Raw genomic sequence first — 24,083 nt, 5'->3', positions numbered from 1 at the left:
TGGATACTGATTGTGGATGATCAGCCATGATCACAGTGAATGGCGGTGCTGGCTCGAAGGGCCGAATGGCTTACTCCTGCACCTATTGTCTATTTTGGGGGCCACAGCATCTACCCTTCAAAACTGGACAGTGGTTTTTAATATTTTATAATGTGCAAGACATGGAGTGGCACGGTAGCATAGCATTTAGTGCAATACTATTACAGCGATATCGATCCAGATTCAGTTCTGCTGCTGTCTGCAAGGAGTTTGAACATTTTCGTCAAGACCATGTAGGTTTCCTCCATGTGCTCCAGTTTTCTCCCACATGCCAAAGACACATGGATTTGTAGGTTAATTGGTCACATGAGTGTAATTGGTCCAGAGGAGCCTATCATGTTGTTTCTCTAAACAAAACTCAAATGGTTGAAAATCAGTGTTATAACCCAGCACAATTATCCCATTAGAATTAAGAGGGAATCAGTGAGTGAGTTGGGTTTATAAAACTACACTATCAATCCAGTAGCTGGGGCCAATTCTATAGGAAGATGGCTGCTGAACTGTCTCAATTTATGCAAAAATACTTATGCAACAAAAATCCTTCCCACCTTCTACTGTCTTAAATTAATAAGCAGGCAGAACTTTCAGTCAGGGAGGGAAATTGTGGAGAAGGGCTTTCAGCAGGAGAGTTTCCTCAAACCAGTTACTTGCCGGATTGCCTCAGCATCACACAAGAGCAATATCAAGCTCCTTGTGTCAGATTACTGTACACACTGAGAAACCAGGCACCAGGAAGTCTGAATAAGATAATAATCACACACAAACATCACATTAAATAGAGCCATAGAGTACTTCAGGATAGAAACAGGCCTTTCAGCCCATCTAGTGCATGTCAGCCTAGCTTTCTGGCTAGTCCCATCTACCTGCACGTGGACCATAAACCTCCATGCATCTATCCAAACTTTCCTTCAACGTTGCAATAGACCCTATATTTAGCACTTCTGCTGGCAGCACGCTCTGCATGAAGTAGTTTCCTCTTAGATTCCCCGTAAATATTTCACCTTTCATCCTAAACCTATGATTTCTAGTTCGAGTCTCACCCAACCTGAGGGGAAAAATCCAGCTTGCATTAACCTTATCCATACCCCTCATAATTTTGCAAATCTCCCCTCCTTGTCTTGTGATCTCGAGAATAAAGTCCTCATCTACTCAACCTATCTTCATAACTCAAGCCTTGGCAACATCCAGGTAAATGTTCCTTGCACTCTTGCAAGCTTATTGGTACCTTTCCTGCAGGTAGATGACCAGATGGCCTCACCGTCTTATACAATTTCAAATTAACATCCCAATATCTGTATTCATTTCCCCAGTTGATGAAGGCTGATGTGCCAAAAGCTCTCTCCATGACCCTATCACTTGTGATGCCAAAGGTAAATAGATTAGACAAGGTTAGTTGGCTTTGATCAGTGACTGTGCAATTAAACTAAAGTACTTTTTGTTAAGAGTTTATTTAATACATAAGACTTGGCATTAATTCAATGGCAAATTATCTGCCGTTTTCAAGCCAAACACAGTGAATAATTTGTACTTTATCAACTCCCTACCTGCTTGCAGTTCATGTTGATGATTTATTAATGTTTGTTTAATTTCTTCCAGTATTTTCAGAAGTGGATAGGACAGTAGGATCTCAGTAAGTTCCTCATAGTAAGGAAAGTTTGAATCAGGGATTGGCACTTCTTCTGTGTAAACAAAACAGTCATAGATATAATAGATATTTATTGATCCCAAAGGAAATTACAGCGTCACAGTAGCATCACTAGTGCACAGATATAAATATTAGAAGAGAAGGAGAAAAAGCAAAATAATAAGTTACCACAAACAGTCTAACAGGAGAGGGTCAATACTTCCCTGGCTATAGGATGATTCAATATTGAGGCGAATAGCCAAGGGTAAGAATAACCTCACAGAGCGCTCGATGGAGCAACGTAGTTGTCTTAGTCTATTACTAAAGGTGCTCCTCTGTTCAGCCAAGGTGGCATGCAGAGGGTGAGAAACATTGTCCAGAATTGCCAGGATTTTCTGTAGGGTCCTTTGTTCTACCACAGCCTCCAGTGTATCCAGTTTGGCTCCTATAACAGAGCCAGCCTTTCTAATCAGTTTATTGAACCCGTTGGCATCACCCATATTGCTGGCATTGCCCCAACACACCACCACATAGAAGATTGTACTGGCGACAACATACTGGTAGAACATGTGAAGGAGAGGCCTGCATACTCCAAAGGACCTCTGTCTCCTCAGGAAGTAGAGGTGACTCTGGCCCTTCTTGTCCACAGCCTGTATTGGTACTCCACTCAAGTCTGTCATCCAGGTGCACATCCAGGTACTTGTAGGTCCTCACCACATCCACGTCCTCACCATCAACAGTAACAGGGAGCAGTGCAGGCTTAGTCTTCCTAAAGTCCATCACCATCTCCTTTGTCTTACTGATGTTGAGCTGCAGATGATTCAGCTTGTACCATTCAACAAAGTCCTCCACCAGGGGCCCTGTATTCATCCTCCCATCTTCCCTTTATACATCCAACTATTGCTGTCATCACAGAATTTCTGCAGATGACATGACTCAGCGTTGTATCTAAAGTCTGAGGTATACAGGATAAACAGGAAGGGGAGCTAATACAGTCCCCTGTGGGGGTCCCATTCATTGCTGCTTATAGCCATGTCTGACACACAGCTCTGAAGCCGCACATACTGTGGTCTGCCAGTCAGATAGTCCATTTTTCAGGATACAATGGAAGTGCCAGTCTGCATTGACCAGAGCTTTTCCCCCAGCAATGAGGGCTGTGTGGTATTGAAGGCACTTGAGAAATCAAAAAACATGATCCTCACCATGCTGCCCTGCTTATCCAAATGTTTCGTTTATACATTTCTCAGAGAAAAGTCACATCATACTCTTTAATTGATTAGTGACAATAAATGCAGATGAGATGATAGAAAGTTAACATCACTCAAGGCTTTGAGGTCAAATCTTCAGGTCAGAAATTTCCAAATCTGGAAGGGGAAGGAAACCTATTGGGATTTGGCAGGAATAGGAAAATACAGGTATATCTGAAATTAAATACAAAGCAGGTTTTAAGGGCCAGGTATCTTATTCCTGCTCATAATTTGTATGACTATTGGACTGAATGCTGATGAATCCCCAAGGCCTGATATCCTGCATGCCAGGAAACTAGAGGGAGTAGCCATGGAGATAGTGGGCACACTGACTGACGTGGTTAAAAATTTTACAGTTTATGGAATGATTGGAAGATGTAATGTTATTTAAAATAAAAGATGAAGAGAGAGCAGGGAACTACAAACCTACGAGACTAACATGAGCAAGAGGGCAAGTGATAGTCTTTTATAAAGGACGTGATAACAGAGCTTTTGGAAAATATCAACAGGATTAGAACACAGAATAGAACAGTGCAAGAGTAGGCTCTTCAGCCCACGGTATCCTCACCAAAAACAAAGTCAATATGGATTTAAGAAAGGAAATATTGTTTGACAAATGTACTGGAGTCTTTTGAGAATGTTGCTGATAGAATAGATAAAGGAGAATCAAGCAATGTGATGCATTTGGATTTTCAAAAGGCCTTTGATCATGTCTACATAAAAAGTTAGCGTTCAAGATTAAAACACAAGGGGTTGGAAATATTAACTGGCATGGACAGAAATCTACACTCAGTGGCCATTTTATGAGGTACACCTGCTTGTTAATGTAAATATCTAATCAGCCAATCATCTGGTGGCAACTCAATGCATAAAAGCATGCAGAGATGGTCAAGAGGTTCTGTTGTTGTTCAGACCAAACATCAGAATGTGGAAGAAATGTGGTCTAAGTGACTTTGACTATGAAATGATTGTTGGTGCCAGACAGGGTGGTTTGAGCATCTGAGAAACTGCTGATCTCCTGGGATTTTCACACACACCAGTCTCTGGAGTTTACAGAGAATGATGCAAAATGAAAAAAAAACAGTGAGCAGTAATCCTGTGGTCAAAAACACCTTGTGAAAGAGAGAGGTCAGAGGAGAATGGCCAGACTGTTTCTAGTTGGCAGGAAGGCGACAGTAACTCAAATAATCATGTGTTACAACAGTGGTGTGCAGGAGAGCATCTCTGAATGTACAATATTGAATCTTGAAGTGGATGGGCTACAGCAGCAGAAGACCATGAACAGACACTCAGTAGCCACTTTATTAGATACAGGAGGTACCTCATAAAGTGGCCACTGAGTGGAGTTGATAGCCAGGAAACAGCACAAGAACAAATGGGAAATTTTCAGAGTAACAGGGATGTCCAGTAGGGGAACTGCAAGGATCAGTACTTGGGCCCCAGTTTTTCAGAATACACATCACGGATTTGAATGAGAGAACAGTGTAATATTTCCAAGTGTAATGATGATGCGGAACTAGATTTTGTGTATTGCACACATAAAGCTTCAAGGTGATTTAGACAAGTTCATTGTGGGAGAAATTGTATGGCAGATCTTACATAAGGAGGGAAAACAAATGCAGAATATAATTTAAGAGGAGTTAGATTGGGAAATGTTGGTGAGAAGGGATCTGAATGTGCTTCTATATTGTCATTGAAAGCAGTTAAAAAGGCAAATGGTATGCAGCTTTCATTGCCAGAGGTTTAGAGGGATACAGGGCTTTTGCGAGACCACACTGTGTGCACTTTAAACTTCCTTTACCGAAAGATATTCTTTCCATGGAGGGAGTACAACTAAATTTCACGAGCTTAATTCCAAGGGTAGTGGTTGTTTCCAAGGGTAGTTCATATACGCAGTGGTTGACTTGGTCTGTAATCAGCAGAGTTTAGAAGAATGAAAGGAATCACATTGAAATGCACAACATGCTGACAGGCGAGTGAAAAATCAATAAAAACTGAAGACGGTGGAAATCCAAAACAAAAACATAAAATACTGGAAAGCACTCATTTGGTCAGGTCTCATCAGTGAGAAAAGATAGTGATCTTGAGGAATTCTCTGTCATAAAAGACTGAAGATGCCAAGTTGTTGAATGTATTTCAGAAAGAGATCGATTCTGAGACTCAAAAAAATTCAGTGTTTTAGGGAGAGAGCTGATAAACAATCAGCTATCATTAACACAAAAGATTCTGCAGATGCTGGAAATCCATAGCAACACATACAAAATGTTGGAGGAACTAAGCAGCACCTATGGAGAGGAATAAACAGCCAATGTTTCAGGCCAAGACCCTTCAACTTGACTGCTATGATTGTATTGAATGGCAAAGCAACATGATGGTCCAAATAGCTAATTTTATCACTCTCGTCTTTCTATCTTCAAAGAGGGAAAAATCTAACTGCTGGTCAGTAACTAACTGTGTGCTCTTGCGTAATGGTGTGGGGCTGGTACAGTCCTGAGCTTGGCTTTGTAAATCATTGTGATATTATCAGAACCACGCAGCTTGGGAAGTTAATAAATTTTGAGAACCATAACAATTCAAGCAGCTCTCTGATACCTACGTTTAACAATATGTTAGATATTGCCACCTGGTTTACTCTGTAATAGTATGTTACTGATACCCTTGCTGCTGTTTTCCTTACAAAATTCAGCACTGATGTTGAAAAATTATGCATAGCATTTCAGACTCACCTTTTATCAAAGATGAACATGTTTCTTGTATTTGAACAATGCTTGATTTTTTTGCATTGTCAACGTGATCTAGTCTCTGCAGAGAAAACAATGAAACATGGAGTTTCATTGGCTTTGTAGTTAAGATAAATGGAATACTAGCAGTTACATATTGACTTAGTCAAGTATTTTAAATCACCACAAAATATTTCACACCCAGTGAATTATAGAAGAAACACAACATTTAGTTTGAACATGGAAAACTCTCATAAACAGCAGTGTGATGATGTCCAGGTAATCCCTTTTAGAGATGTTGATTAAAGAATAAATGTGGCCAGGACACTGAGAATAACTCAACAGTTCATCATGGAAACAGTAATCCCTCACGTTCACTGTTCAGTATATGTATGTTCTTAAAGGGAGTTGCCTCTATTTGTTGCATTCTCACTGAGTCAGAGTTATAGAGCACAAAAAAGGACCTTCAGCCCAACCTGTCGATGCCTTCCTGAGCTAGCCTGCGTTTGGCTCATAGCAAACCTAAGTGCCTAGATTTTTTAAATGCTGTCGTGTATCCTCCCCAATGCCCCCTCCTTCACCACTTCCTCTGGAAGCTTGACTGAGGCTATATTTTTTCATGCTCTCTCAGGTAACCACATGGCAACCACAGATATTGAATCATATAACTATTTCAGTTTTCAATGACCTACTTAAAACATTCTAATACTTAATAGCTGCTTTACCACGATGAACCACTGAACTCATTCCTGTGCTTCCTGAATTAAAATGTTTCAATCTTTTTATGTACCTTATGTAGATGTTGCTCTATTTACATAATGTACATTGTATACATAACATAATGTAATGGAGATCATGGAGGGCTACTCAAAGACCTTCTTGTGATTCCACCAACTATCTACTGACAAGATTTCACCCTCCCATTACTGTTACATGTGCTAAACATTATATTAATAGTGTCATTTATTACACAGAGTTGCTGATTAATGATAAAACTATGGTCCTTGTTTTATTTATTACCTCTGGTTTTATTTGGGCTTGAGTGGGCATATCCAAACTACCTGGAGATCCATACAGTTCTTGTGCCTTTTCAATCATTTCTTTGGAGATAGTAATGTGTCCAGAGTTGATTTTATAAACCAAGCTGTGTAGATTAAAAAATAGTTCCTCAAGTTGCTGACTTACTCCTTCGCCTGAAAATAAAATATGGAGAGTTATAAATAATAATTATTTGGGATAGTAACAATGTTACATGCCAAGGCTGGTGCTATGAATCGCTTCTCTTTCATAACCACTGCATTTCTATTGCTGCCTCCTTTGTGTTATATGGTGCTAATTTGCTCAAATATTTATATTACACTGTAATTATATCATCCTTAAGAAGTAAACATCACATCTGATTGTATTTGTAGATAAGGTTGTGATTCACATGCTGTGCTTAATTAACATTCTGTCTTCTTGATCAATATATGAAACGATAATCTCAAATCAGCCAAAACCCATTGATGAAATTAAAGTGATGAAATCAAGTGTGTATTAATAATGTGTTATGTTTATGTTTTATGGACTCCAAGACCTAAGCCTCAATACCCATACTGCACACCTACATGAAACGTTGCCATAGAAAAGCAGCATCTGTCATCAAAGATCCTCACCAACCAGGCCGTGCTCTTTTCTCGCTGCTGCCATTAGGTAGAAAGTACAAGAGCCTCAGGGCTCGCACCACCAGTTTCAAGAACAATTACTACCCCTCAACCATCAGGCTCTTGAACAAAAGGGGATAGCTACACTTATTTAAGGACTTTGCTATATTGTTATTTCATACTCATTATTTATTGCTATTTACTTATATTTGCATTTGCACAGTTTGCTTACAGTTAACAGTTCCTGATGTTTACAGTTACTAAGGTTTGCTAAGTATGCCCGGGGAAAAAGAAATTTCAGGGTTGTATGTGGTGACATGTACGTAGTCTGATCTTAAATTTTACTTTCCACTTTGAACATTTTCCCACCATAATCAAACTTGTGTGTTGGCAGCCAGCTTTAATAGGGTTAGAGAGATTCAATAAAACATAGGGTAACTTTCACAAAAGATATGGGAATTCTCAAAATGAGTTCAACATTATACAGAAAAAATAGTCTGCTACGATATTGACTGCCTCCTGCATAACCCCAAGGTCAGAGAATTATAGGACACAAAAAAAAAGCAGCCATTGACCTATGTCCATGCTGACCATTGTATTCAATACTAGTCCCATTTACTTGCATTCGTTCCATAGCCTTCTTTCCCATTTGATCTAAATGCTTGTCTAGATGCTTGTTAAATATTGTGAGACCTCTTCAGGCAGCGTAAACCAAATTCCAACCACGCTCTCTTTGGAAAAGCTCTCCTTCAGATCTTCTGTAAACTTTCTATCTCCCACCTTTCAACTACACCCACCACCAAAGGAAACAGATGAAAAGTGTGTCTGAAAGGGAAATCTACCACTCTTTCACACAGTGAGTTCCAGGCTGGTAGAGGTCTGGAACTTGCTGTCTGAGAGGGCGATGGAGACAGAACAACACATATAAAATGCTGGAGGAACTCAGCGGGTCAGGCAGCATCTATGGAAAGGAATAAACAGTCGATGTTTCTGACTGAGATCCTTCAACAGTTGGAAGCAGAAGGCTTTATTGCATTCGAAAAGTTCTTGGAAAGTGCTGTGACCTGCAGGACTATGGAACTGGAGTTAAAAGGTGGTATTAAGCTTGACAGCATGAAAACAATGACTTCCTTCTGTGTTACAAGTTATCTATGATTCCAACCACCTACCTGCCTCCTTATCCCAGGATTTGTTCAAGTGAATCAGAGCTGTATTAACTCCATGTTGCATCAGCACAATTCAAATCTACAGTTCAAATAACATGAGGTTTGAGAATATTGTGGCTGCTACCATGCTACAGGAATGAGATGCCAATCAGTACACCACCACTAACTGACACAAGAACAAAGCTGACTGTGGGTCTCAGTGAGTGAAAATAAAATGATTTTGGGTTAAGAAAAGGTACATTGCCAAGATAATAGCATTGGATCAGTTAAGCCTGAAAGTTTAGCTGTAAAGAATGCAGAACTGAGTACAAGGCATTTATTTGTATAACTGGAACTTGTAGAAAGCTTAAGGATACTGAAGAATTGCATTGATCTGATATTTAATTGTAACTTTCAAGGAAAAAGCAGTCCAATGTATTTTGTACAGCACTAACTTTAGGAATGCAAGGTATTTTTGGTTTCTTTGTTGCATTACTGGGGTCACTGACATGGTAGTTACTGGTACCACTGTCAACCTTGTTACCTTTTGTTTTATCGGAAGTTTCAGCATCAGCTGTAGTTGAGGTTTCCAACTGGTCTACTATTACCCATTTTCCTTCCATATTTTGGCATTCGTAAGGGTTTAAATATTCTAACAATTCCTAAAGTAATACAAAAAGAGACACTTTTAAAATGTGATCTCTCCAATTCAATAGAATTCCCAGCTATTCATGAGTGACATCAAAAAGCCCATCTGCACACAAAGAGAATGGAAACTTGCACCCCTGTGATCCAAAAGGTATGAATGCCTAGAGCCAATTGCAACATTCAAGAAATTGACTGAAAATTTTTGGACGAGTGTTTTCATGGATATGTAATAAAATGAGCTTGTGCTATATATAAGACACAACCTAAATGAAGTTAAGAAGCAAAACTAGATTAGACCCAAGTGGGTTTGTCTAGCTACACCTGTGATTTGGAGAGGGTGAATAGATAAACAGGTGGAATGATAATGTTCAGTCATTTTGGTACGGGATACAGATGTGGAGAGATAACTTGAGCAAGGTGAACTTCAGATGACTGGGAATGGGAAACTATCAAAATCACAGAGGACATCAGAAGTGCCATGCATAGCTGTGGGAAGAGACTGAATGATGGAAGAAGGAATAGGACAAAATGTTCTGTGGGTCTAGGACAGGATGAAACTAGGAGTCTTTTCAGGGCAGTTCGGCTTGTAGATCCTAGGGAGACGGTAGAAGTGGGCTCAGTGGGACGTGTTCACTGAATAGGGTGATAGGGTCCAAATGATAAGAAACTACAGGGCTGATTTCACATTAGAGCTGAATAGGATGGGCCTAAGTGCTCTGAAGTATGACTGTAAGGTAATCCATTGGAACACATATATTCTGAATAGGCTTGTTTGAGTAGATGATAAGATGGAGAATCTTGAACTGGGGGAAAGGCTTAAGATAAAGAAGCAGAGAGTTTGGATTTGGGTCAGGAGGAATTCCTTCAATTGTGAAATTCTCTGATACTCAAATCAATGAGTGCAAGAATCAAAACCAAAACTAATAAAGTGTTGGGATCTGGGGAATCAAGGATTATGGGAAATGTTGGTAAATCAGCCATGGTTGTAATGAATGATGGATCAGGTCTGAAGGTCTGTGTGCCTAATCCTGCACCTATTTTATAATCTTGCTTTCAAATGGAGGGAGGGGAGAGGGAAGACATCAGAGACTGTTTTGTTTATACAGAGAGTGGTGGGTGTGTAGAATGGGTTGTAAAGAATGGTGGTAGAGGCAGATACTTCACGATCATTTAAGAAACTCTTAGATAGGCACAAGGATGAATGAAAAATGGAGAGCTATGCTGGAGTGAAGTGTTAGATTGATAGGTTTAAAGGTCATCTCAACATCTTGGGCTGAAGGGTCTGTACTACGCTGACTGCTCTGTCTTTGAACACTAAAACTTTCAGCATCAATACAATACTTCAATGAGATGCCTGAATTGTTTCAGACTGTTAACAACAGTACTTATTATTAACTACTGTTCAACATTTTTGATCCTATTTTTGATATTCATTGCTGTTATCTGCGTTTTGAACCTTTAGCTCATGAATCTGTTGGCTGATATGTCGATAAAATGCCTGTAGATCATTCTTCTGTTTGCTTAGCTGAGAAGCAAGGTGAAGATTCTGGTCCTCCAGTTTATCAAACAAAGTGTGGACACTAAAATCCTCCAGTTCAGTCTCCTGTTGTCTTTTAGCTGTTAACAGATAAAATCTGTAAGATACTTAAAATTCTTTTTCCACTGAAAAACATTTTTAATTGACTATATAATGCAGTGTAGCTTTCATTCTATACAGGCATGTAACCCAGATAGCATCGTGATGGCAAAGTATTGTAGTTCTGAATTCTGATATTGGTTCCCTTCCCAAATCAATTCAATGGCAATTTAACCAAACAGGAAGAATAAAGAGCAAAATCTACAAATCTGTGCCATCTTTAGTGTCCTTGAGCTGCTCCATAAACTTCAGCCCATTGAAATACTGCTCTGACATAGATGAGCATCATGGTGAGCTTGGACCATAAGGATCTAGCAATATGATCCGGCAACACCTAATATTTTATGAGCAAATCATGCATTAAAGCATTTAACCTGGGAAGATACTGTTTGTGATCATTTATAGGTGCAACCATGCATAAAAAAAGAACAACAATCTGGACACCAATTCACCTGCATGCAACTGCACTTTTGTTGATGTCATCTGCATAGCTAATAACATGTCATGTACTGTGTTTTCTCCATTCCAGTATAAACTGGAGCTGATAAATGCAACTTATAATCCAACTTATAATTGTCTCATTCAATAACTGGTACTCTGGCAGGTAGCATTTCCCTAGGTAACATTAGGACAGTTGATGTTCCCAAATCCTATAGTTAAACCTGAACCCAAATGCTGAACATCAGTCCTGATACATAAAGAGTATTTACTTTCTGAGCAATATTCTTTTAAACATGGGAGTACTGATAAATAAGTTAACTCCAAAATTAGTAAGTGAAATTGATTGCAACTGTAGAAAAGAAAACATGGCATGAGACAAAGGGGGTAGAAGAGAGGATTTGTTTTGTCATTACCTACAACGTGGGTTGACTCCTCTTCTGATTCTGCTCCTTCTCCAGCACCTCGAGGCCCAAGAGCTTGGTAAAAATCCAAGCTAAGAAGAAAGATTACATCTCTTGTTACTGCCCTGAGCTAAAATTTAACCCACAGGAAAATGCTGTTTGGGTGCTGTATTATTCTACGTCAAAACATACATAAAATATACACGTTTTGCTTTGTATAATTAATAAGTGACACTCCATTTGTGATTCCTCTACAAGTTGCGTGAGGTGAAAGATAGTTGACCTGATTGACAGGCTCTACTAGTACTACCATCAATTGACCGTGTGTTTGGTGGTGAAACAGGGAATTTCACAAATAGAGAAAACACACTGTACCAGTCAGAGTTACTGTACATTAGGGCACCAACATGTTGCACAACTGTGCTATCCTGTAGCAAAGGCTTTCACAAATTAGAAAACATCACAATATTACTTTGCTATCCAATAGATGGAATATTTCAGCTCCTAAATGCTTCCTTGATAAATATGCATCTCCTTAAATATTAAACAAAATCGTAGCACTACTTTACAAAAACAAAGGTAAGATCTTTTTGGATTTCACCTCAATCTGAACTATATGGTGCTATTTCCTGTTTAGTAGATCTGTTTCCGATTTAGCACACTCGCATATCGCTTACTAATTTAGATATTTTGCTTACCTGTCTCTCAGTATAACATATTCAGGTGGGATATAAGGTTCTCCCAAACTGCGCCACTTTGGCTTCCACTGCTGCAGGGGGTTTAATGAGGACTGTAAAGGCTTCAACATCAAGGTGGCCATTGTGAAAAGTGTAGTCATCACAGCAAGGACACTAAGAGTTCCTAAAGCAAAAACAGCAGGTGGATGTCAACCCTCCCATTTCTTGTCAGTTATCAATGATTCGCTGAATCAACCATATAAAGATTTAAGAACTGACAAAAAAGTAGTTATCCTAAAACACTGATCAATGTCAAAGATATATTATTAAGTGCTTAAGTAGCACCATATGCAATATTGTTTCTTTAAGACTAAATGGCCTTTAATGTTTAATTTACATATTTACAACATATAAATATTGTAAAATTTCTCTTTTTTTGTGGAAAACACAACTATCATATGCAAAAATGAAAGCTCTCTCTCACTGATTTCCTCCAGGTCCCTTCCAAGGAACAGCACAAACATTTGCATGTGTGATGTTTGTTGTACATCCTAATAAATTGGGCTCATTGATTATGTAGATGTGATATTTAACTATTAGCTCTGCCCGCGCTTTTAAGGTCATGCACATCCTCAGGAGATCCAGTGAATGTCATGGTTTATAAATTTCTCTGATTCACAGCAAAATTAATTGTGCAGGTCTGCCTTTAGTCAATTACTGGCATCATTTGTTTTATTACTGGGGATGCATGGGATTGATCTTATGTGGGAGATGTGCGTTGAAGAAATGAATGACAATTAAGACTCAATTAGTAAGGAGGTTTCTCAGTTTCCTGTTTATACTTTAACTCCATTGCCAGAAGGTATTTTCATTCACTGGGGCTTTTTCTTACCCACTCACCAGTGTTAGTAGTTACAGTAAATAAGATTATAATTATGGTGGAATGGTCCTCGCAAAAATATTCACGCATAGAGTTATCTGGGGGATTGTTGTCAGGTCTTCTCAGACTGGATACTATTTCTTAAAGTGAGGACTGATAAATTCCGGAACTGCATCATGTCTTTGATAGATGGCAAAGCAGGACTTTGATGGATCTCAAAGACCCTCTGTGGGGTTTTTTGCTGTTGAACTCATTCTGATCTCGGCAAGTCAACCGCCAAGATTCTGTTGTAGCTCAGAGCCTCATAGCTAGCTATGGTGCATCTTGTCCAACAGGATTGCCTATTTGAACTGGGGAAAAAGTTACTTCACAGGACTGAGGTACATGGGCTACAAGTGGGGCAGAGATGACATTCACAAAAAATCTAGGCCAACAAGATACTGTCAGATTTCTTTCAAATTACAGCAGCACATAATTAACAATTGACAATCTGATTCTTCTATGGTTTCACTCAGACCTACTTAAATTTTGAGCAAGGGAACTGGGTGCTTTTGAAATTCTGCAGCAGTTACCTCATATTTTAATATTAATCTCTAAACTTGATTTCTGTTTGTGCTACAGTCAATGTTGGAACAAAATTTTCTATTTACCTATAATGAGAATCCAATCAGGTGTCAGGTTGAGATTTTGCCGTTTTAGAATTCCATGTCTCACAAGCTGGAAGGGGGAGGAAGGCTGGACTGGTAGAGTGTCGCACTCTGCACCAAACATGCTGACACTTACAATTAGGGTCCGATCCTTTTCTGCATTGTCATGAAAGATGTACTTCCCAGGTTCCATGAAAGCATGTGCAAACCTAGCTTAAAGGAAAACACTGTTATAGCAGCAATGCTCATGATAATGGATCAGATTTTGGATTGCAATGATGATAGAGTTATAGGCACTCATCATTATTCCAAGAAACTGAAAGCAGCTGGGATAGTCCCACATTCAGAAGTTCATGCAGAAATCCAGATAGTTCCATCATATTCCTTACTTGCTCACATTATTTTCAACAGATTGAACTTTTTACAGCCTTTTTCAACACAGAAAAATCAGTTAAGTTGCCATGAAATTGTCTCATAAGACCATTAGAAATAAATACAAGCCATTCCACCATTTGTACCTGCTCTGTCCATCAGTAAGAACATAAGTACATGGCATTTTATATCAGCGCCAATTCCAAGTGCTAATCAGATATTCTTAGATTTTAGCAATTTCTATCAATCTTTGTATTTAGTATATTCAAGAAATAATAGCCCTTTTGGGCATTGAATCTTTAAGTTCCATTCTCCTCTGGATGAAGACACTTCTTATTTGGGTCTTGAATGGCCAACCACTTACATTGGACTATGAAGAGGCATCCAGCACACTAGCCGAGGGAAATGTCATTTTTGCATCTACATTGTTAAGCTTGAGAAGAAACTTCAATTACATTTCATTGTAGAGTCCAGGCTCTGTACACTTCTCTCGGGCAACCTATTTCAGGAATCAATCTGGTGAATCCACTTTACTGTTTCACTATTACAAATATATCCTTCCTTAGGTAGGGAGTCCAGATCTACATAGAGTATTCCCAGCATGGTCAATCCAAAACACAATATAACTGTGGTAAAATGACTTTGAACTTTGCTAGTAAGACATCACCTGAAATACTGTATGCAATTCTGGTTGCCCCACTATACAAATGATATAATTTAGCAAGAGAGGTATAGAAAAGAATTACAAGGATGTTGTGAAGACTGGAGGGATTGAGTTACATGGAGAGACTGGATAGGTTGGATTAAAGGAGTTTGAGGGGAGAACTTGAGGGACATATATAAGATAAATTGTGATGGTCTTTTTTTCCAGGACAGGAGAGTCTAAAAGGGAAGGGCATAGGTTAAGGGTGAGAGGGGAAAGATTTAAAGGGAACCTGTGAGGCAGTTTTTTCATTCTGGGTATACAGAATGAGCTGCCAGAGGAAGTGGTAGAGGTGGATATCATTACAAATTTTAAAAGATTTTTGTACAGGTACATGGAAAGGAAATGCTTAAAAGAAAATTGACCAAATGCAGCCAAATGGGACTGGCTCAGGAAGGCATCTTGGTCAGCACGGACAAATTGGGCTTATGGGCCTCTTTCCACGTTGTATTATTCTATGACTCTCAAGTGTTACATTTTATTGCATGAGGCTCAAATGAGTTATTAATGGTGTGTTATATCAAACTTACTGCTCAGCAAATTCTCTGACATTATTGTAGTGATTAAGAATTCCAATAAATATTTAAAACAAAAAGAACTTAGATTTATGGTATCACAGCTCCTATCTCAGCAATTATATGTTCTAATCTTCCTTTAGTGTTCTATGAAAGATAATTAAAACTGTTATTTTTTATTCCTGACTTGTGCCAATGACAGTTCTGTAATATGATTGGCTGTTCAGTCAAGTTGATGTCATCATGGTTACTGCATTCCCAGGAATCCTTTGAATCAGATGTCATAATAAATGGGAGGTCCATACAAGGGAGCTTGGAGCAGGAGAGGGGACATGAGGGGGGGGAAGGATAAAGGGGGAGGAGAGATGATGGATGGATGCAAGAAAGAGGCAGTGAGAAAGGCTAAGAATGAATGTTCGTGTGTGACAGAATCTGTTTGAATATCTGTTAGTTATAGAAGCTAATAATCACAACCAGGATATGACCTGCAGTGGAATGAGGTCTATAATTAAGCTGCTTTACTTCAGTTTAGAGTTTATGAACAGCCAGAATGAAAGCCATCTGCTGACTGACAGGAAATACAAATCCAAGTATTGATCAAGAATAAACACTCAATGTCACAGATACTAAAGTATTGTCACCTGGTAATGTTGAAATTAGTTTCCCTAATGAAATGATCCAATTTCCTGAAAGATCCAAAATCCCACTCTGAATTTGTGTTGAACAGGTGGTCTTTCTGGTAAACAGGGTAGTGACTCAAACTACGATCTGTTAAAGAGAATCAAAAGTAAAACCTGTTTACACTCTTTAATACAGGACTTCCTATTCAGAGTTATTTGGAAGTCAACCATAGACAAAGTCAGCTGGTTATAGAAATGAAACACTGATGCATCAGCAAAAGAAAAGCTTTACACAGCTGGGCATAAATCAATTTCACAGATAAATATGCAAAAGTGAACGGACACCAAAAGTAATTCCAATGCTGCTTTTGGAAAACTTGATTCCCAGCAAAAGCTGACCAGAGCAAGTAAAATCTTTTCCATGATCTGGAATTCCTTGCATGACAGAAGCAGATTTAATTGTAACTTCCAAATGGCCTAGTGTAATTATGGAAAGAAACAAATTACAATACTATTAGTACGGTACTGAGTGGATTGCTCTTGTAGAGAACTGGTGTAGTGTAGATGGGCAGAATGGTCTCCTTCTACGCTGTATTAATTCCATTTTGTCTTGACTCTGCTATATGCATCACATTGACTAATGTTACTCTTTGAAGGTATTAATGCCATCATTAGGTGCAAAAAGCTTTGAGAAATACTGAAAGGAATGTGGAAGTTATTACGCAACTAGTATTTTTTTATTTATTGAAATACGTGTGAAATAATGCCAGTGGCCAAAATACCTTCTTGTTCATATTTTCTTTTGACACTGATGGGCACCATTGGTGGAGGGGCAGGTAGTGTTGAGGATGCAGAAGGACTTGGATAGATTAGGAGAATGGGCAAGAAAGTGACAAATGAAATATAATGTTAGAAAATGCATGGTCATGCACTTTGGTAGTAGAAATAAATGTGCAGACTATTTTCTAAACGGTGAGAAAATATAAAAAAATATGAGATGCAAAGGGACTTGGGAGTTCTTGAGCAGAACATCCTAAGGGTTAACTTGCAGGTTAAGTTGGTGGTGAGGATGGCAAATGCCATGTTAGCATTCATTTCAAGAGGTCTAGAACACAAGAGCAGGGATGTGATGCTGAGGCTTTATAAGGCACTGGTGAGGCCTCACCTTGAATACTGTGAACAGTCTTGGGCTCATCTTAGACAACGTGCTGGCATTGGAGAGGGTCCAGAGGAGGTTCACAAGGATGATTCCAGGAATGAAAGGGTGGCTCTTGGTCTGTACTCAATGGAATTTAGAAGGATGCGAGGGGGATCTCATTGAAACCTTTTGAATGTTGAAAGGCCTAGACAGAGTAGACGTGGAAAGGATGTTTCCCATGGTGGGAGAGTCTAGGATAAGAGGGAACAGCCTTAGGATACAGGGGTGTCTTCATTCAAAACAGAGATGTGGAGAAATTTCTTTAGCCAGAGGGTGGTGAATTTGTTGCCATGTGCTGCTGTGGAGGCCAGGTCGTTGGGGGTATTTAAGGCAAAGATTGATAGGTTCTTGATTGGACATGGCATCAAAGGTTATGGTGAGAAGGCCGGAAAATGGGGTTGAGGAGGAGAAAAAAAAAAGAGGATCAGTTATGATTAAATGGCGGACCAGATTCGATGGGCCAAATAGCCTAATTCTGCTCCTATGTCTTATAGTCATTTGGCTCATTGAGTCTATGCAACTCTCAGAGCATCCCTGGCCATTCCATTCTTCCCATGTATTTGTTATGACCTATCCTTTCTCTCCTTTGTTCATCAATCTCTGTCATCTCCCCCACCCGCCCTTCGTAACCCTACCATTCTCCAGCCACTTTTTGACGCTAGTAGGCACAATACCAGAACCAATTAATCTATCAGCACATCTTTGGGATGTGGGAGGAAACCCATCCGGTCATTAAGGGAACATGCAAACTCCACATAGACAGCACCAGGGATCAGGATTGAACCTGGCTAGCTGTTGTATCACTGTGCTACTCCTTACTTGTACTAAGCCAGAAACTTTATTGTGATAAAGCAGTAAAAATAGTACAACTGGCATCAGAGAACACAGTGAGAGAGATGAAAGAAAACCAACAATGCTAATTAAGTACCTTGCAGAACTTTGAAAAGTTCTGGCCTTTTGCCCACTGACTAATTCTCTACATAGTCCAAGGAGAGACAAAATTATGAGCAGAGGAACAAGAAGCTTGATATCAGATGTCAAAATTCTTGTCGCTGTGCATTAGTTTTAGGATAATGTATAGGTTATTTGCATAATTCTGTCTTGTTTAAATTAAATTGTTGTGTCATTCAATAGCAAAGTAAGCTACAAAGAGAATTGTAGGATAAACCATAGTAATATTCTCTTATAGTGAAGAACTTGGGAAGATGATGAGCTAATTTTCTGGTGGACTATGGAGTAATCATGTCATTGAGCTAAGGAATAGTTCCTTCAGATATAACCTTCTGATTCACAGAAAAGAGACACTCACTTCTCTGATAGATGTTGAGCTTGAAGAGGATCAAGTCTTTTGGTTTCAGGCAGACGATCGGGTTTGGAATTTTGTGAACTCCTCCATGCAGCTCTCTAGAAGCGGTGCTTTGTAAGTATCCTGGTGCTTTTGACCGATATTGTGGATTCACAAACATTATAGGCTGCTCTGGCTCTGCACAGATAAAAATGGAAGAAGACACTTAATTACTGATTATAATCCCACTGGCTTGGAGGGTACATAAGTTAGTGATAGAATATCTGCTTTCCAACTTACCTTTATCAAATTAGGTTTTAAACCTAGTCGAATACAAAAAAAAAGAACAGAAATTTGCTAAGCAGCACGCACAAAATGCTGCAGCAAGTCACATAGCACCTATGGAAGGGAATAAGCAGTTGATGATTCAGGCTGAAATGCTCACTGGGTCCTGAAACATCGACTGCTTCTTCCCCTCCATGATTGCTGCCGACTAGCTGAGCTACTCTATGTTCCGGTATCTGCTGAATCTAAGCAGAAGGGATTCTGCAAAATGTTGGAAATCCAGAGTTACACACACTTCACAAATTCCTAAGGAAGTAGAGGCGCTACTGTGCTTCCTTCGTAATTGCACTTACCCGCCGTGCCCAGGACAGGTTCTCCAAAATGATAACACTGAGGAATTTAAAGTTGCTGACCCTTCCTACCCCTGATCCCCCAATCAGGACTGGCTCATGGACCTCTGGTTTCCTCCTCCTGAAGTCAAAAATCAGCTCCTTGGTCTTGGTGACATTCAGTAAGAGGTTGTTGTTGTGGCATCACTCAACCAGATTTTCAATCTCACTCCTATATGCTGATTCATCACCACCTTTGATTCGGCCAATGACAGTGGCGTCATCAGCAAACTTGAATATGGCATTGGAGCTGTGCTTCACCACACGGTCATAAGTGTAAAGTGAGTAGAGCAGGGGGCTAAGCACACTGCCACGTGGTCAAACTTTGTTGATGGAGATTGTGGAGGAGACGTTGTTGCCAATACAAACTGACTGGGGTCTGCAAGTGAGTGAATTGAGAATCCAATTGCACAAAGAGCTATTGAGGCCAAGGCTTTGAAGCATATTGATAAATTTCGAGGAAATGATAGTATTGAATGCTGAACTGTAATCAATAAAAAGCATCCTGATCTATGCATCTTTGCAGCACAAATTTTCCAGGGTTGAGTGAAGAGCCAATGAAATGGCATCTGCTGTGGACTTGTTGCGCTGGTAGGCAAAATGGACCAGATCCAAATCGCTTCTCAGGCAGGAGTTGATATGATTCGTCAGCAATCTCTCAAAATACTTCATCACAATGGATGTAAATGCTACTGGATGCGGTTCCCAACAAGTTAACACTCAGTAGTGGGCAAGCTGTTAACACCAGATCAAGCCTTTCGCATTGCAGAATAAACCAAAAAGAGAATCTAAATTTAAGCATAATTTGACTATGAATTTAAATGAGTTGCTTCCGAATTTGCATTCATTGCATTGCAAACTTTCCTGACTGGAAATTATAATAAAGCTAAGGATCAGCAGCCAGTTGCTATACTACACCAAACTTGCTGTCTGATTAAATTCGATAATGTTCTCCAATGTTTAATTTGTCAAACTAGACAAATGAAAGGTCATAATTCATTAATTCTTCACTGGATGACGCATTTTGGAAATTACCTTGTAAAGGGATAATTTCCCATGAGTTGAGTTGAACTGAGACCAACCTAATGAGTGATACGAGACTTCTCCTCCATGACTATTTTCTCATGTTTGATTCTTTTGCTCAGGTTCTTTCAATAATGTCTTCAATCATTGCAGTAACCCATTTATTTCTGTGTAATGATCAGCTGGATTGTTCTAACAGATGAAGCATTTTGCCTTTTACAGACTTGAAAATCCAGCAAACCCTCTGCATCATTGGTCTCTTCTATTGAGTTTAGAAACACATTTTCTTTATTTCAAGCACAAGTGACTATAAAGATAATTTAAATAAATTTATCGGTCAGTTGTGATTACTTAGTATAGAGGAGAGAACAAATAAGATCCAATGGACAAATAGCTTCATCTAGTGGCCACAGCCTGTAACTGCAGATCAATTGGCTCAGCTTCATAGAAATCTAATATTAGAACTGCTTGCATAGATGTTTTCAATGTATAATATTGACATACGTGGGGTGATTGATAAATTCGTGGCCTAAGGTAGAAGGAGTCAATTTTAGAAAACCTAGCACAGTTATTTTTCCTACATTTACAAACTTAGTCCAGCAGTTGTGGAACATATGGATCCCTTCTTTGTAGGAGTCGGTGTCTTCGACCTCCGGAAGTGGTCCACAGCAGGGGTGATTGATAAGTTTGTGGCCTAAGGTAGAAGGAGATGAGTTATTAACTTCAAACTTTCGGTATTATCACTCAAAGAGTTGAACTGCACGTGCATGTAACGAGAGCTGTATAACTCATCTCCTTCTACCTTAGATTAGATTAGATTATGAGGACACGTAGTCCTCTTTTACTGTCATTTAGTAATGCATGCATTAAGAAATGATACAATGTTCCTCCAGAATGATATCACAGAAACACAAGACAAACCAAGACTGAAAAACTGACAAAAAACACATAATTATAACATATAGTTATAACAGTGCAAAGCAATACCGTAATTTGATAAAGAACAGACCATGGGCACGGTAAAAAAAAAGTCTCAAAGTTTCTCAAAAGTCCCATCATCTAACGCAGATGGTAGAAGGAAGAAAAACTCTCCCTGCCATGAGCTTCCAGTGCTGCAAACTTGCCGATGCAGCACCCTGGAAGCACCCGACCAGAGCCGACTCGAGTCCGTCCGAAAACTTCGAGCCTCCGACCAGCCCTCTGACACCGAGCACCATCCGCCTGGTGAGCACTTCGACCCCAGCCCCGGCAATAGGCAAAGCCGAGGATTTGGGGCCTTCCCCTCCGGAGATTCTCGATCGCACAGTAGCAACGGCAGCGAAGCGGGCATTTCAGAAGTTTCTCCAGATGTTCCTCCATGCTTCTCACATCTGTCTCCATCAAATCAGGATTATACACGGTACCTACTACGGTAAATACGATATCATTTCGGAGCGGCTGTGCGCGCTGCGTCACGCCGCCATCTTCTCCTCCCCTTCTCCACCTTAGGCCACAAACCTATCAATCAACCCTGCTGTGGACCACCTGGAGGTCTTAGACGCTCTCGTTACAGGCACGTGCAGTTCAACTCTGAGTGATAATGCAGAAAGTTTGAAGTTAATAACTCATCTTCTTCTACCTTAGGCCACAAACTCATCAATCACCCCTGCTGTGAATCACTTCTACAAAGAAAGCATCCGTATGCTCCACGACTGCTGGACTAAGTGTGTAAATGTAGGAGGGGACTATGTTGAAAATAAATGTGCTAGGTGTTCTAAAACTGACTCCTTCTACCTTAGGCCATGAACTTATCAATCACCCCTTGTAATATCACAACAAATGTTATATATGTGTACTTAATCAACAGTTTTAAAACAAGTGGTGGATGACTTTTTAAATGTGGAAAGACTTCATTTTGTTAGCAATGTCAGTTAAAAAATTTTTTCTGTTGCACGATAATCAATCAGGAATAACAAGTTTGAAATAATTGTAAAAATCATGCCTAAGCCACAGTAGTTTATTTTTGTCTTTTCTATGTCTCTGTTTGCTCAGTCAAACATTATCAATCATATTTCTGACAGCAAATCAGGATTGGTCATGCATCAGTTACTGACCTGCTAGGAACTCATCAACCATGTTCTTTCCAGATAAAATCCAACCAAAAATTCCAGCAGGCTCGAAGTGGATGAAATGCACTCTTGGACTTTTGGAAATGTGTTCCTCTGGACCAAGCACCTCTGCAACAACCTAACAATACAAAAAAAACTTTACTAAGCAAATAGCTACTGCAATGAATATTCATTTTTTAGCTTAATTCTCCTCCTTTTTAAAAATTTATGCATTTCCTGTGGTAATCAGGAACATAGCAGTTGATTGTATTACCATATTCAGTTGATGGCTCATCTGTAATCCATTCCTGAGTAGGTTCAATAGTCATAAAGTGTACATTGGAAACAAATATTTAGTCTCTAGTCAAATAAACCTAGTTAATTTCTGGATCCCGTCTAATGCACTTGTACAATTCTATAATAACATGACAATGAATAAAAAGCTATCAGTTTGCTTACACAGGCTTTGAAACACTGAAATCTTACCAATGGAACAGCAATGAAGGAATTGAGATCAGAGGAATAGTAAGATTTAAAGTTTGTTGTCTCACCCACTCTTTCTGATCTTTGGCCATTCCATTCTGAATGGTTAAAACAAACTCTCCAGTTGTTCGGATACTTGCAGAGATATTCAGTGATCCAGCCACACAAACTCTGTCACAGAGCTCCTCAGCAGAGATGTATTTATTACAATGGCATCTGGAATGTAACAGAAAATTTGTGCACTGCAATTTCAGGTGAAATTTCACTCAGTGACTTACATTTGGACAATAAAACATGAATGGATATAAAACTGTGTGCAGGAGAAATATTTACTTTCTTGCTTTGTTTGTTTTATCTCCCTCCTTTCTCCTAAAAATTATCCAAGAAACTCACTAAGATCTTCTGAAAGCTAATAACTGTGCTTTCCTTTACCCAGTTTTCCCACTCTTCACTTCCTCAAAGGATGACTAGATGGAATGTCTACCAAATCTGATTTTCCCCATTCCTCAATCTAACACAGCCAATTGTAGTTCTGCAACTTCAGTCATAGCAAAGATCAGCCAATGTACAAACGTAATTTGATGAGTTTGTAGGTCTAATCAGTTGTTGCACTCACTAGGTAATCTGAATTACTAAAGTTGCTTTCAGTCAACATTCAGTAATCAATGCAGTAATTGATGGCAAGACCCTTCACAGCATTACAGAAGGATGTTGGGGTCCAAGTCCATAGTTCTCTGAAAGTGTCTGTACTAGTTGATAGGGCAGGAAAGATAGCATGTTTGCTTTTATTAGATGAGACTATGAGTTAAAGAGTCAGGAGGTTATGTTGCAACTTTATAAAATTTGTGTTAGGCAGTATTTGGAGTATTGCATTCCGTTTTGGTTGCCACATTATAGGAAGGTTGTGAAGACTTTGGTGAGGGTGCAGAAGAGTTTATCGGGCTGCTATCTGGATTAGAGGGCTTGTGCTACAAGAACAGGTTGAACAAAGTTGTTTTCTCTGGACCGGCAAAGGCTGTGAGGAGACCTGATAGAAGTTTATAAGATTATGAGGGAGATAAATAGGTAGCTAGTATCTTCGACCTACGATCAAAATGTCTAATGCCAGAGGGAAGGCAGTTGAGGTAAGCGGGGTAAGTTCAACAGAGATGTGTGGGGCAAGCTTTTACATAGAGAGTGGTAGGTGTCTGGAATGCATTGCCATAGTGGCAGTGGAGGAGGATTTGATAGAGAATTTAAGAAGCTCGTAGGTAGGCACATGAAAATGTATAAAATGGAGGGATATGGAACCATATTCAGGTAGAAGGAATTATTTTAATTAGGTGTCATTAGCTTAATTAATTTGGCACATTATGGGCTGAAGGGCTTGATCCTG

General features: G+C 39.4%; 1 protein-coding gene across 1 annotated transcript in view; it reads right to left on the bottom strand.

Moving 5' to 3' along the window:
* si:ch211-286b4.4 (uncharacterized) overlaps positions 1 to 24,083 on the bottom strand; it is an 84,490-nt gene that overhangs the window by 26,654 nt on the left and 33,753 nt on the right. The window contains exons 15-26 of the mRNA XM_063038454.1: positions 22,777 to 22,924; positions 22,232 to 22,364; positions 18,466 to 18,639; positions 15,980 to 16,106; positions 13,752 to 13,957; positions 12,243 to 12,405; positions 11,557 to 11,636; positions 10,523 to 10,683; positions 8,963 to 9,080; positions 6,651 to 6,823; positions 5,637 to 5,712; positions 1,584 to 1,718 (exon numbers count right to left, since the gene is read on the bottom strand). Of these exons, the coding sequence (XP_062894524.1) occupies positions 1,584 to 1,718; positions 5,637 to 5,712; positions 6,651 to 6,823; positions 8,963 to 9,080; positions 10,523 to 10,683; positions 11,557 to 11,636; positions 12,243 to 12,405; positions 13,752 to 13,957; positions 15,980 to 16,106; positions 18,466 to 18,639; positions 22,232 to 22,364; positions 22,777 to 22,924 (1,694 nt within the window). The remainder of the gene's footprint in view (positions 1 to 1,583; positions 1,719 to 5,636; positions 5,713 to 6,650; positions 6,824 to 8,962; positions 9,081 to 10,522; positions 10,684 to 11,556; positions 11,637 to 12,242; positions 12,406 to 13,751; positions 13,958 to 15,979; positions 16,107 to 18,465; positions 18,640 to 22,231; positions 22,365 to 22,776; positions 22,925 to 24,083) is intronic.

The sequence above is a fragment of the Mobula hypostoma genome, chromosome X2 (assembly GCF_963921235.1).
Source record: "Mobula hypostoma chromosome X2, sMobHyp1.1, whole genome shotgun sequence".
Classification (NCBI taxonomy): Eukaryota; Metazoa; Chordata; class Chondrichthyes; order Myliobatiformes; family Myliobatidae; genus Mobula; species Mobula hypostoma.
This window is presented reverse-complemented; position numbering and strand designations above follow the sequence as displayed.